The sequence below is a fragment of the Brassica oleracea genome, chromosome C2 (genome assembly GCF_000695525.1).
Source record: "Brassica oleracea var. oleracea cultivar TO1000 chromosome C2, BOL, whole genome shotgun sequence".
In the NCBI taxonomy this organism is placed as follows: domain Eukaryota; kingdom Viridiplantae; phylum Streptophyta; class Magnoliopsida; order Brassicales; family Brassicaceae; genus Brassica; species Brassica oleracea.
The window spans coordinates 23,704,205-23,719,465 of record NC_027749.1 but is presented as its reverse complement, the minus strand read 5'-3'; the positions used below and the strand labels follow the sequence as shown (position 1 = coordinate 23,719,465).

The following is a 15,261-nucleotide window of genomic DNA, read 5'->3' as shown; positions in this document are numbered from 1 at the left end:
TTAGTTCATGGTCGGGTATCTGGGTGTTAAAGGTGTCATACGAATGAGTCGGTCTTGTATGTCAAATCAGTTAAGTCTATGGTTTGACATGTGTGACAATGAGTGAGATCATTGTACTGATTGATCGCTAGGTTGTTAGAAATATACAGAATTGAATGTGTGGAAATAAATGATGATGATATGAAATGTTAAGATGCATCAACTGATTGTAGTGGCTAGTCAGCCCTAGTTCCCGCATAGAGTAGTATAGAGTGTCATGCGGGCAGGCTGGTCTAGAGTCACTTCACTGAGTAACTTGTTGCTCATCCCTCCCTTTCCATTTCCCTGTGCGCAGGACTGTAAGTAGAAGTATATGGATGTGGGTGTGACGGTATTTCAAAGAAGGTTATGTGTCCGTCGATCTTGGGACCAGTAACGGGACACATATGGTTGTCTAATTGAGTAGACACGTGTCCATAACGCCCTTTCAATAACCCCGGTCGGACGCCGGGGGATCGGGCTGTTACACAACCTGCCCTCTAATTTTTTTTTTCGGAGTCAGTATCTCTACACAATTTGTATTCTTCTAGTCTATGTTGCAACTAAAGGGTGAATGTTGTCTGATTAGATTCTAGATAATTTTAGAAACAATTTATAAAGACTTATAAAAGAAATTTTAAAGTCTATATGCAATTTATAAATGTTTAAGAAAACGTTAAAGTTAATAAACTATTTATAAATGTTTATGAAAACATTAAAGTTAATAAACAATTTATAAGGTTTATACAGGTTTATGAATCAATTATAAAGTCCCTAAATCATTCATAATAATCTATAACCATTTAGAAAGGCTTATAAAACAATTTATAAGAGTGTGTAACATAATTTATAAGGGTTTACAAGAATATTTAAATAATCAATAAGAGTTAATAAGAGTTTATAAACCTTTTGTAAAGTTTATAAAAAAACAGTTTATAAAGTTTCTAAATTATTTATAAATGTTTATAAATTATTTGTAAGAGTATATAAACTATTTATAAAGGCTTATAAAGAAGTTTATAAAGTCTATAAACCGTTTATAAATGTTTATAAATGTTTATAAAAGAAATCAGTTAGAAGGTCTTAAAATCATTTATAAGAGTCTATAACCATTTAGAAACGCTTATAAGACAATTTATAAGGTTTGTAAAATAATTTATAAGGTTTATAAAGGTATGTAAATAATTTATAACGGTTTATAAGACATTTATAAAGTTCATAAAAGTTTTAATAAAGTTTAGAAACCATTTATAATGGCTTATTAATCATTTATGGAGAGTTTATAAACCATTTATGTAGTAAATTTCTTCATGCCTCTATAATGTCTCTAAATTATTCATAAGAATCTATAACTATTTAGAAAGGCTTATAAAACAATTTGTTCTTTCTGTTATTAAAAAAAAATCAACAAAGGTTGGCTTAGAACATGTTGATCTATGGGAAAGAGTTTCGATAGTGAATATTGAGTTTAGGAAAAATTATAACCCTTTATAAATCTGGGTTCAAATAATTTTAGGATTTTTATCCCTCTGTTATCCAAAAAACAAATAAGGTTAATTTAGACTTGTCATTTTCATCCATGTGTTATCCCTCTGTTATCCAAAAATCAAATAAGGTACATATCCATATCGCTCCACCTATAAAACTTATCCATCAATCCATAGTTGATTCCCAACCCATATCTCATCTCGGCATATCGTTTAAAAGTATCTTCTCTTTTTCTTAGAATCCGCATAAAGGCATGGTATGTGTGTATCATTGGGAAAACTCTGTTCTTTGCCTCTTTTGTTCTTTTATCCATGCATGGGGTTTGATGAGAGAGTTGTAAGCTAAAATGTGTGGTGTCATCCCTTCCTACTCTTCCTTTGCCTTAATCAAATTCATCACCTCAAAGTGAGAGACAAACCTATCTTTGGCAAGAGTGTGAACCACCACATTGTACGCTTTTCTATCTGGCTCTATACACTTCTTTTTCATCTGGTAGAGAAGTTAAAGCACCTTATTCAAGTTACCTTCTTTTGAATAGCAAGATATCAGGCTAGAATAAGACACTACACCATGCTTAACTTCTATATTTTCCATCTCTATCTAGACACGTTCAGCTTCATGAGGGCTACCAATCACATAATACCATCCATTGAGAACAATTAATGTTGAAACTTTTGACGTCAAACATATATGTATCCTTGTTACAGTTACAAAATACTTGCAGTAATGATCCTCCATATACACAATTATTTTATAAGGTCTTATAAACATCTCAAGGGCATTACTACTTTCAGCAAGCAAATCATGAGTACTAGTTACTACCTTGCTTGATTCAATAAGAGGAAATGTATATGTTCCTCTCTACAACATAAAAACATGAAGCTAATAAGTATGGTAAAATTAATTAATAAGCCTTTATAAAAAAAATGTTAGCAAAGAGTTCCGTATGATTACCTTAATGGTTACACATAGATGAAGAAATCATTCATTCTCTTGAAGTTTGTTAAAAGATGATGTTACTTCTTCTAAAACAACCTCAATCAAATTTTTGTACAGATATCTTCACAAATGATACCAAGAAGAGATCTTCGTGTATCATCAATTATGAATGACTTCCATGTATTAGGTTCCATTCTCCACATACAGAACATATGTCGATAATCATAACCTGATTATAAGAATATATGGATCAGAGAAGGAAAAAAGTATATTCAACATAAAAATACTCAAAGTAGAAAGGATCAACAAAATATATCAAAAACCATAATATATAAGCACTATGTTCTTCACCGATAAATTTATAAGGTTTTATAAATTTGAGATTTCAAAACTTCATGAAAAAAACTTCGTCTCCTTTCGTAGAAACTGATCAATTTTGAGAAATCAAGCTAAAATAAAGAAAAAGACGAAAATCTCCATCTATTATCAAATCACCTTCGTTAGTGTTTCTTACGCGTGTTCATCACAGAGATCGTCTTGTTCGTCTGAGCTTGTAGAGTTTGTCAGTTTCGTCGGAGAAATCGTCACCTTCATCAAATATCTGTCCGGCCAGATCCAATTCATTTTTCTCTTCGAACCACTCTATCGCAATCGTGGCGCAGATGCCTCACTTGGCTCATACCAGTGTCCTCGCTTTCATCACAAAATCAATCGCCGACGTCTCACATATCCGATCGTCGTCTTTGCCGGAGCTCGCCGGATTCTCACATCCAGGAAGAAGATATAGTTGGTTTAGATATAATTGTAGGTTTAATTAATTAGGGACATAATGGTTATTTTTCTATTAAAATTTTAATGGTAAAATTGGTTAGTGTAAATTTGAAAAGTGGTATCATGAAAATGGTATTTTTGGCAATTTCCCATATATATATATATATATATATATATATATATATATATATATATATCAGATTTTATTTTGTCTAATATCTAATGTGGGACTTGGATTCCTTTTATTTATTCTGATATATTCTAATTTTACATTTACATATTTTAAAATAAATGATATTGGTTATCTATACTATTATTTGAGAAGTGATTTTTTGCGTTCGAGCTCTAACGTTAAAACTTAAAGTGGTTAATATTGTTTATACTCTTAATGAATAAAATATATAAATTAGTTACAAAACAAAATACGAATTTAAATTATTTTGATTAGATAAGTGATTAAAATCAATAATAAGAAGAATTATCCAAAATCTAAAAAAGATTTTTAAACAAAAAATATATAATTTCTATATATATTGTGTTGTTATCTGAAAAAAGTATATTTTAATAAAAAGTAAAAAAAAACCATCTCTATAATATTAATCAAATAAAATTCTAAATCTTATATAGTTGAAAATACAATATTGAGTGACTTCTTAGATTTATTTATTAATAATTAATATAGTGTAAAAAAAATTCAATAAATTTAGAATACGTAATAATTTTCAAATGAAAATATAAATAATGTTTTATCATTATAGTCTTTTAATTATTAATGTATGTATTTATAAGTAACTATAAAATGTTTATGTCCGCAGCGAGAGAAACACCTAGTTTTCTATTTTATATACAAATCATATAATTTCATATTAATTTTAATGTTGTTCTCAAGTTTTTTTTTTTTTTTTGTAAAACGATTGTTCTCAAGTTTTCCAACATATTTTTATTTATGTACAGATGAAGATTTGACACACGTTAAGTTAACACGTTTTTATTAATGTTAGTCAACTAAGATTAATTTTGAAATTTTGAAAAACACAGAAATTTATGTCATACAAAAATTCAACAATATGGCAGAATTTCAGGTTTATATCATCGAAATTTTAGATTTGTTAAGTTTTCAGTCTTCAAAATGGGAAACGAAAGCTGTCATAATAATTAAATTTTGAAGTAAATTTGGCATAATTATTTTGGAATAATGGCGGGAGTTACTAATTAGTATGCATTATTTACGTCATGGCATTAATATTGATCTTTTTCTTCCATGCTTCTACAAACTACACCTCATGGATCGTTTAATATTGTACCACACAAGCTAGAAATAAATATATAAAACCGAACCACCCGTGACATAAACTCAATATTACAACCAAAACAAAAATGGCAGCAGAAGCCAAACCTCAAATCGTCACCCACGTCAACAAACTCAATTACTTCTCTATCCTCCTCCTCCTCTCCTTCAACGTAGCATCCGGCGCCGGAGGAACATGGAAGCTTCTCTTAAACGAGGTCGGAATCTCAGCAATGCACTCACAACTCCTCATCAACGACCGGGTCATAATGTACGATCGTTCCAACTTCGGTCCTTCAAAAATCTCTCTCCCTAGCGGAGCCTGCCGCGACAGCCCAAACGACGTCGTTTCCAAACGTGACTGCTCGGCGCACTCCATCGAATACGACGTCGCTTTTAACAGCATCCGTCCTTTAATCATTGAATCAAACACATGGTGCTCCTCAGGAGGAGTCACTCGAGAGGGAGCTCTCCTCCAGACGGGAGGAGACAAAGAAGGGGAACGTAAAGCTAGAATGTTCTATCCTTGCGACGACGAGTCATGTGATTGGACAGAAGTTGATAACGCACTTAACGTAAGAAGATGGTACGCTACGAATCATGTTCTTCCAGATGGTCGTCAGATCATAGTAGGAGGTCGAAACCAGTTCAACTTCGAGTTCTTCCCTAAGACAAAAGCTCCAAGTCTCTACAAGTTACCGTTCTTGTCCGAAACCTACGATGTGGGACAAGAAAACAATCTCTACCCTTTCATTTTCCTCAACAGCGACGGAAACTTATTCATATTCGCTAACAACAAAGCCATTTTGCTAGACTATAATAAGAACACTGTCGTGAAAACGTATCCGAAGATCCCTGGAGGCGATCCGAGAAGCTATCCGAGCACTGGTTCAGCTGTTCTTCTCCCCATCAAGAACCTTGAAGCTGAGGTTGTCGAGATGGAAGTTCTGGTGTGCGGCGGTGCACCGAAAAGATCATACCTCCTCGCTTTATATAAAAACACTTTTGTCAAAGCTCTTGACACGTGTGCAAGAATCAAGATCAATGATGATAAACCTCAATGGGTTCTCGAGAAGATGCCTAGGTCGAGAGTAATGGGAGATATGATCCTTTTACCTAACGGACATGTTCTGTTAATTAACGGTGGCTCATCAGGCTCTGCTGGTTGGGAGCTAGGTCGTGAACCGGTTTTGAACCCTGACCTTTATCATCCCAATAAACCGGTCGGTTCGAGATTCCAAGTTCAGAATCCTAGTACTATACCAAGAATGTACCATTCAACCGCCGGTTTACTCCGTGACGGTAGAGTTCTTGTCGGAGGAAGCAACCCACATCAGTTTTATAATTTCACCGACGTTCTTTTCCCGACGGAGCTTAGGCTAGAAGCTTTCTCTCCGTCGTATTTGGAATCTCAGTATTGGAGTATACGTCCGAGGATTATTAGTCTTTTATCACACTCTACCGTTAACTACGGTGGAATCTTGAGGCTGAGGTTTATGGTGTTCGGTATAGGAGGAGTGCGAAGTCCGGTTAAGGTGACGATGGTGTTTCCTTCGTTTACTTCTCATTCCTTCTCGATGAGTCAGAGACTTTTGGTTCTTGATCATGTTGAGTTAGTGAGGATAGGAGTGTGGACTTATGAGGTTAGGGTTAAGGCACCAAGATATAAGAACATTGCACCACCTGGTTATTACATGGCTTTTGTTGTGAACCAAGATATACCGAGTGAAGGTATTTGGGTAAGGTTGCAGTGAATGTGTTTGTCAATGTTATTATAGTTTGTTCTACGTGTGTGTGGTAATTTTTATTTTAAAAAAATCTGTTGAATACTTTTTGATTTGAGTGATCAAAATTTATTTCGCGGGAATGTATGTAATAAGATTGTTGTTTGGATACAATTACGTGAATGGGATTCTTTCGTCTCTGAGTTGGTAATGTTTCATATTTGATACTTAAGTGGTATGTGAAAGTTTCATGAATAAATGAAACGAATCTTTAAATTTTGTTATTTTTATTATAGCAAATGGAATTTTGATGTCGTGGGCAAGAGATAGATGCTAAACTTGTTCCTTCCTTGCGGATATTTTGTGGGAATACTTATAAGAAAAACGTGATTTTTAGTTAAAAGATTCCATAGTCGTGAACAAGTGTAGAAAGATTTTCAAAGACTAGAAATAGAGAGAGTCCAAAAAGACCAAGAAACAAACTACTTATGTGGAACGTAGCTACATGAAACAACTAGATTATTAACGGTCTTGCACGTCTCCACTTGTGTCACTCTCTTGTTTGACTACTTGTACGCAAATTTGCAACCAACCTCCACCACTTGCATTTGAAGTAAAAAGTTTGATAAGCTCTGGTGTGAGCTCATCGAATTTGTGACGTAATAATAAGGGGGGAGGGATAGAGGAAGAATCTGAGATGAGAAAAATCATTAAGGGAAAAAATGTTTTTTTTTTTCCTAACTAGGGAAAAAAATGTCGAAGATAACCTTTTGATATTTGTGGAAACCTCTTTAATCCAGTGGTTCGACTAATGGTTCATTAATCCTTCTACACCATGAGGTCTGAGCTTTGAATCCTAACAAAGGCGAATTATGCAGATCTATTGAAAAAAAACATATAAGAGATCTTCGGCATGACGCAAGGAGTACCGTCAGACATGGATCTCATAGGACGGTTGAAGATGATGCAGTCAGACGTGAATCTTCATAAGTCATGTAGAATTGCCGGCTGTAGATTCGTCTTGTAATATCTCTCATAGTTTGTAATAGCATAATTAATCATCGACAAAAAAAAAAAAAAAAACCTTTTGATATATTTGATGATAGTAATCGATACCATTTTCTTACAAACCAGATACACTATCTAATATGGGACAAACCAGATACACTATCTAATATGGGCTTAAACATAAAAACCACACAGCCCAATGAGTGATTACTGGAGGTCCAAAATATTAATCAAGCTATGGCTTATCAAAGTTCTCATCATGAATCTATGTTCTCCTGGCTGCCAAATTTCATTTTTTTGAATGTAATGGCTGCCAAATTTCGTTTTGATAAGAAGTTCAATATTACTTTCCTTGTGCTAATACTCCAATCAAGAACAGAACTTTGTGGTAGTTTATAAGTGTTAAATGACAGCCAACAATTCAGTTAGCTCTTGTGCATGCTTTATGAGTTTGAACTTAAAATTCACACACAAGGGCTTGTAGAACACTTCCTGAACTACATATGATATGACTAACGAATAGTATATCTGTGATTCTAAAGACTAACCATATTGACAAAATGATGAGTTTGTTCTACTTTGGAATAGTGGTGTCGCACAATAAACTCAACATAGAGAGAGAAACAAGAGTTAACAAATAGAGTGTGTCATAACATCGATTACTCAATCCATCTATGTTCTTAAGCCTCAAAGAGAGGTTTATAACACCAAAGCATTATGCTTAAAACAAACAAACAAACAAAAAGAAATCAAAAGTACTAGATGAGAGATGTGATTCTTCTAAGCACGCTCTCCACGAATACGCCTAGCCAATTGAATATCTTTAGGCATGATGGTGACTCTCTTGGCGTGAATGGCACAGAGATTCGTGTCTTCGAACAAACCCACCAGATAAGCCTCCGCAGCTTCCTGAAGCGCCAACACTGCGTGGCTCTGGAACCTCAGGTCTGTCTACAGCACAAGAAACAGATTAAGATCTCAAAATCATTACTTGTTCAGCATAATAATCAGTGACAAGATCAAAGAAACTACCTTGAAATCCTGGGCGATCTCACGAACGAGACGCTGAAACGGAAGCTTACGGATCAACAACTCAGTGCTCTTCTGGTACTTACGAATCTCACTGATTCATTAATAAGAAACAAAAAACAAACACCGTTAACTAACGGAACGGAGACGGATCTTTTCCGTGAAAAAAGATTTGCGAAATTACCGGAGAGCGACGGTTCCGGGACGGTAACGGTGAGGCTTCTTGACTCCTCCCGTGGTCGGCGCCGATTTCCTCGCCGCCTGTAATCGCAATTACGTTAGAAACACCACGATCAATCATCAGAATCGAAATTCCAGCCGAATTCGAAACCCTAGATCCCCTTTTCTTCGTAATTGAGAATATAAGAAGAACAAACCTTGGTGGCGAGTTGCTTCCTGGGAGCTTTTCCTCCGGTGGATTTCCTAGCAGTCTGCTTCGTACGAGCCATGGCTTCTTCTCTCAACGAAGAGCTTTGAATCAGAGAGAGAATGAATCGAATGTTTCGTTCAAGGAGAAAAAGGTTGAAGATATAAGAATTTATAGCGATGAGATTAATTAAGGAGAAGTGGAAGACGTGCGATTCGACGGTCCAGATTTGATTGAGGGAAATATTAATCCTACGTGGCGATCCGCGTGATTGAGTATTATTGGTCTGTTTCTTGTTAGCATTGATTCAGGTATTAAGGCGGATAATCTTCTTAACTATCTGAGAGGTTGATTTTTTTTTTTTTTGTTCTCTTTTTTAAACCGGAACTAGAGACTGACTTGTAGGGAAAAAGGCTAATTCATGCTTGCACCAATAGTTTTTGGAAAAGATTCATACCTATACTTTATCAGTGTGCTAAAACAAGCATATACTCATAAACAATTTGAAATACGTACCTGAAGAACAGAGTCAATGGTTAATTCATGCTTTGACTAAACGGTGTCTACATCCCCGTTAACGGATCTGAGTCAGCTGCTGAGTTATTACCATTCTGTCCAAAAATTGAAACTGGTCCTGTTAAAAAAAAAAAGGGTCCGACTTCGTTTTTTTTTTCCTGTAAATTCTCTTCTTTCTCGTTTCGACTATTCTTCCTCTTAGTTCATCTCTTCTCTCTGGTCTCTACAAAATCAAGCGCTTGGTTTGTTGTGAAACATAAGACTGGGTCCTTCATTTCCAATCAAAACATGATGTAAGTAATTTGAGTTCATCGGTGTTTAGGGTTCTTAAAAAAGTGAGTTCTTCAATTTAGTTTTAGTAACAGTTCTAATTTTAGGATTTCTTAGCTAATCATCGAAGTCGGTCTTAGTTCGAATTTCGGGGTTTTTTGTTGTGAGTCAATGATTAATGTGTTGCAAACTTTGTTGAATTTCAGTGACATATATGAGGCAATGAATGAAGATCATAGTCATGGTGGTCAAAATGATGGTGCTGTATATGGTGCTGGTGATACAGACGGAGGTCAGAATGAGTGTGAAGGAGGTCTGAGTGATGGTGAGAATGAGTGCAAAGAGGATGGTAGAGTGGAAGCAGTGGTGGGTGTGTTTGGTGATGATGAAGAGAATGAAAATTATAGGGATACACCCCATGTTCTGACTCTGAAGAAGATCAATAACCAATGCCTTATGATAGGTGGAAGAGAAGCAAGTCTTTGAGAGTGTGAAAGAGTTCTGAGAAGCGGTATTAGAGTATGCTTTGAAAGGGGGGTGGAATATCCAGCTTACTAGATGGGAAGGAGTGAAATCTGAGGTAAAGTGTTGAGTCGAAGCAGATGAAGGTGAAATCCTATGAAGAATTGTTTTGCTGGTTTCTAATAGCTTTATTGCTTGGCATTAGGGATTACTTATAGCTGTTGATGAAGTGTTACCCCTTGTAGAGTACCGAATGTGTGCTAGGCATATCTAGGGGAACTTGAGGAAGCTGTATCCCAATAAACCTGAAATGAAGAAGCTGTTTTGGAGTGTGGTAGAGAGCCAGAATGAAGCTGATTATAAAGCAAATTTGAAAGCTTTGAAGTTGTATGATGTTGACGTGTACGAAGCTTTGATGTTTAGAAGACCAGAAACTTGTACTAATGTATTGCTTTTGTGTTATTTTCTTGTTTCTTAAAACATCTATGTTTTGCTGCTGAAGTAGTTATGTTTTGTTCCTTTAGGTACTCGTTGGTGTTCTTTGATACTCTTAGTATGTTATCTGAAAAGGTTTCGGTTATTCCTACTTTTATATGATTCTTTATGCTTTTAAACTCATAAAAGTGACCTATATAAATCAACCAAGAAGAGAATTGCAGAGAAAAAGAAAAGAATTGCAGAGAAAAAGAGAAATTGCAGAGAAAAGGAGAATTGTAGAGAAAAAGAAGAGAAGTGCAGAGAAAGAAGAGAATTGCAGAGACCAGAGAGAAGAGACGAAGTAAGAAGAAAAGAAGAAGATAATTGCAGGAAAAAAGAAAACGACGAAGCCCTTTTTCCAAAAAGAAAAGAAAAGAGAGAACGACGTCGGACTTTTTTGAACAGGTCCGTTTCAATTTTTGGACAAAACGGTGATGACTCAGATCCGTTAACGGAGATTTAGACACCGATTTGGTCAAAGCATGAATTAGCCATTGACATTGTTCTTCAGGTACGTATTTCAAATTGCCTAGGAGTGTAGGCTTGTTTTAGCACGCTGATAAAGTATAGGTATGAATCTTCCAAGAACTATTGGTGCAGACATGAATTAGCCGTTTTCCCTTGACTTGTACGCCCGTCCGGCTGTTAATTTTATTTTTTATGAATAGATTTTTTTTTATGATTAGTATAACGCTAGATTAAAACTAGCGCCTTTCGCGGGATAAACAATATATTTATATAAATTATTTTATGTTTTTACATATTATGAACTAATAAATATATATTAAATAATTAAAAGTTAGTAACTAATACATATATAATAAAATTGGTGCGAACATATAAATTCATTTTATTAATCCAAACAATAATTGTTTTTTATTTGATAGGATATATAATTAAATTTAAATGATATTAACATACATAATATATTTTTAATATTAATGTCTATTAAATATTGATTTCTACTCATTTGTTTTTTTATCATTTGTATCGTTTATAGCAAAAACTTTAAATTACTAATAACAAAAAATTTCAGATTAATAGTTTTAGTAATTTATATATTTTTTTAAAATAAGTTGTCAATTTTTGATCAAAGCTTTTATCAAAAAAAAAAATTGTTCAAAGTAAATATCGAAATTAAAATATTTATGTATTTTATATGGTATATAATTTAATTTAAAACGATATATAGATATATATATATATATATATATCTAATCTTGATAATTAATTAAATTAGACTTTTTATTTATATGATTTTGTAATCATTTATATTTTGTCATAACAAAAATTTTAAATCATGTATCACAAAATTTGAATGTGAAATGATTTAATAATTTATAGTCGTTTCAAAAAAATTCAAAATATAACATATACAGAAAAATCTAAGTTTTATTATATGTTTAATGTGATTGTTTAATTTATTTAATAATTTAAAATTAAACAAATATGATAGAAGATACACTAATTTTCTTAAATCTTTATTATTCAAAATTATTAATTTTCATATATACTTTAGCCACATTAGGCAATTCCGTAACTTTTATTTAAGGAAATAATAAAAAAACATTAATAATGGATTTATGGTTAGTATTATAAAAAGCTTATTATATAATTAGATGTACCAACCTATTTCTCTAATAATTCTAAGAATCATCATAGTGATGACACATGACTACAAAAAGAGGTTGTAATGTTTCTCAATTAATATATAGGAGATATTTTATATGTGTCATCGTATAAGTAATTATATAAGTATTTGAATATTTTTAGTTCTTATACATCAGAATCGAACCCAAATCAAATAGAATAATATGTTATTTTTAGTTATTTTAGATTATTTTTTGTTTGAATTCAAAATACTTGAACTGAATCGGTTAATATGGTTACTTCTGGTACAAATATTGGAACATGTTTCAGATACATTAGTTTTGAATATTTTAGGTTTATATACACTAAAACCGAATCGATCCAAACTTGGGAAGATCCGATCTGAACATGCACATGAATGTATATCTCTAACTGATTATGTAAAAAATTAAAAAAAAATATTTGTTAAAATTTTGAAATCTTGTCACAAATACAGTAATTTCATTTAAATATGCCGAATTATTATGGTATGTAAAATAAATGATGTCAAAACATTATAAATGAAGTAGTTAAAAAGTGTAAGAAATGGAATGTAAAATCTATACTAATAAAAAGATGTTATCTTCCCTCCTGTTGCGCTACATAGGATCCAGGTCAGAAAGTTGAATGTTGTTGTCGCGAGACGTGTCCAGGGATGGTGAAACTTACCGTAGCATTCAGTTTGTGACATGCTGGGCTTTGATCTTTTAATGTGTGTTTGGACTGTTATTTTGTACAGAGTATCCGGCCCGGAGAAATGAAGATCGCCTATAACCATGATATGGTTGTATCGAAGAAATGAAGTTCGTTTGCGTTTCTTCTCTCCATCTGAAACGGCCCCAGTTATGGATTTGTGTTTAATCCCATTGATTCACTCTCCCACGATGTGTCTTCAAAGCGTCGTTTAGATCTGAGAGACGGTGTGGGTTCGGTATAAATATATGTGAGATTCTCTCCTTACCTGCGAAAGAGATAGAGATTCCGCCGGTAAATCAAGTTAGCGCTCGTGATCGAGGTCCGATTCCAAGTCGGGGTCGTCTGGAACCAAACGGCGGCGTTTCATACGCAGAGGTGGAAGAGAAGAGAGGAGGTGAAGAACATCGTACCGGTGGCTGTTCCAGTTAACGAGCGCCATTGGGGAGTTTACAAAGGTAGCCATCAAATCTTCTCGAAAAATAAAGCGTGACGACCAACAATCTCTAGGTCCATTAATGATTTTGAATTTGTCTGTGAAAATGGGAAGAGGATATATTTGGTGCTGACGACTTCAGAAGAGGTCTCTTTACTAAATGACGTCGTTTCATGGACTTTTTGATTGCAGTTTGAGGAGAAGGAAAACGTTTGTGTCAACAATATCTCCAATACCGAAAACATAAAACAACATTCATTTTGTTAAAATTGGAAACTCAAAACGACGGGCATTGTTTTTTGAGAAATTTGGGATTTGTTTTTCTTTGTATTTCCGGCCCCATACTAAACATACAATATCTTTTTGCCCCATAATCTTAACTTTCAGTTCTCTCTCTCCACTACATTGTAATAATGTATCTCGTCTGTTTCTTCTTCTGTATAATGTTAGACCATATAGTTTGTTTTTAACCGAAGGAAGAGTTAGAATCTCTTCACTAGGATTTCAAAATCATCATCTATCTATATACCATAATCCATTAGATTCTATTCGCTGGTACCTACTAATTTTTATCGAAGTGATTGGAATGGCAACAAAAGAATGGGGATTTATAACTGTTTTAGATGTGTAATATTCAAAACCAGGAGAAAATGTTTATTTTTATAACCATTAGGAGTATATCATATGCTTAAATAAACATCAACAATTTGGATGAATTGTCTTTGATTTCCATGTACCGAAATACCTAGAAGATTTTTTAAAAAATAAATAAAACACATAAAACGTAAAAAAAATGAAAGAACCAAGGAATCTAATATATATTATATATCAAGCTTATTTAAAAAATACATAACACAAAAAAAAAAATAATGCAAAACTGAATTTACTGGTTTGACATACATATATTGAACTCTAACATACGAATAGTAATTCACTTTACGTTAGGGGAGATCCCTCTAACATCTAGATATTAAAATGATCCCTACTTTTACGTTAAATATTCATCATACCATAAATTCACATAATAAATCGACGGAATTATTATCTTATACTATTATTTATTTATTTAACTAAACCAATCATTGTACATCTAAAAAAATTGTATTAAAAATGATAATCATAAATTGTATTGCGTGTAATATAGAAGACACGTAATGCTGAGGCACACTTTATAGAGGAAGTGAAGCAATACTTCGCATTGGATCAGCCTAAAAAAGGCCTCAAACATCTCAAGTTCTCGGCCAAGAACAACCATGATCTATGCTATTCTTCTGATGATCACAGGAGAACATGAAGAAGGCATGGCATTTATGGACCTCCTCGATTGGCGTACAAACATGTTATCAGTCGACCGATGTTGGAGAAAGCTGAAACATACCTTGCCATATATCCCGATCGCGAAGAGGCCATCTTATGGTACACACATGATCCTTATTATAATGCCCCCAAGAATCTGCATGCTCAAAGGAAAAGAAGATAAGTGTAATGTTTATTATTACTACAAGCAGATACATGTCTTTGGATATATAACCTGACTCCGGATATTATTACTACAAGCATATATAGTTTAAACCTTTGGCTCCGGGTGTTTTCGTGTAACTCGCCGGCTTTTGGCTCCGGAAAGGTTATAGACCTTTGCCGGCTTTGTGTAAGTTAACGTTTAAAATTTATATTAATCTACCAGATGACAAAAAAAACCCTACCATTGCATTCGCCCTACCCGAAGATCCGTTTACTTGCCAAGTTTTGAATTTCTGATTCTCTTTCATAATTATCCTGTTTTGTTGGACTTTTAATATTCCAGCACATGTGTTTAATATTAACGGATCATTACTTGGTTATCAAAAATCATTTGGTCATACATACTCAAACTTTGGCCATACTAAATGATGTGCCCGGGTTCGTGGATCAGTCCATTGGAGCCAACCAGCATGGAGATCAGGACGTTCTGAACAATTTGACCGAGGTTCGTTCATCTGACCGTACCAGACACATTGACCGAGCCGTCCCGCGTGCGTCCCGATTGGAGCTTCGGATGGAACCACGACCAGACGACCGATTTCCCCGTACTGAAGCTCGTCTTCCCCGACCAACTCGACATTCTAAGACCCACGGTCGAGCCAGACTTAGCTTGGGTGGTGAAGAA

The 15,261-nt window shown here is 34.1% G+C and overlaps 2 protein-coding genes across 2 annotated transcripts; one reads left to right on the top strand and one right to left on the bottom strand.

Moving 5' to 3' along the window:
- Positions 1-4,593: 4,593 nt before the first annotated feature.
- Positions 4,594-6,362, top strand: LOC106325884 (galactose oxidase-like). Its single transcript, XM_013763935.1, has one exon. It carries the CDS (start codon positions 4,594-4,596, stop codon positions 6,256-6,258), a length of 1,665 nt encoding a protein of 554 aa, XP_013619389.1. The 3' UTR covers positions 6,259-6,362.
- A 1,465-nt stretch (positions 6,363-7,827) lies between these two features.
- Positions 7,828-8,792, bottom strand: LOC106318878 (histone H3.3). Its single transcript, XM_013757034.1, has 4 exons — positions 8,643-8,792; positions 8,450-8,526; positions 8,269-8,359; positions 7,828-8,187 (listed from the first exon to the last, which is right to left on the bottom strand). The coding sequence occupies exons 1-4, from the start codon at positions 8,712-8,714 to the stop codon at positions 8,017-8,019; spliced, it is 411 nt and encodes a 136-aa protein (XP_013612488.1). The 5' UTR covers positions 8,715-8,792; the 3' UTR covers positions 7,828-8,016.
- Positions 8,793-15,261: the final 6,469 nt, after the last annotated feature.

Coding starts and splice junctions, on each gene's coding strand:
- LOC106325884 (XM_013763935.1), top strand. CDS start 4,594: ATGGCAGCAGAAGCCAAACCTCAAATCGTCACCCACGTCAACAAACTC.
- LOC106318878 (XM_013757034.1), bottom strand. CDS start 8,714: ATGGCTCGTACGAAGCAGACTGCTAGGAAATCCACCGGAGGAAAAGCT. Junction 8,360..8,449: donor CCCGGAACCGTCGCTCTCCG/GTAATTTCGCAA, acceptor TTAATGAATCAG/TGAGATTCGTAAGTACCAGA. Junction 8,188..8,268: donor AGATCGCCCAGGATTTCAAG/GTAGTTTCTTTG, acceptor CTTGTGCTGTAG/ACAGACCTGAGGTTCCAGAG.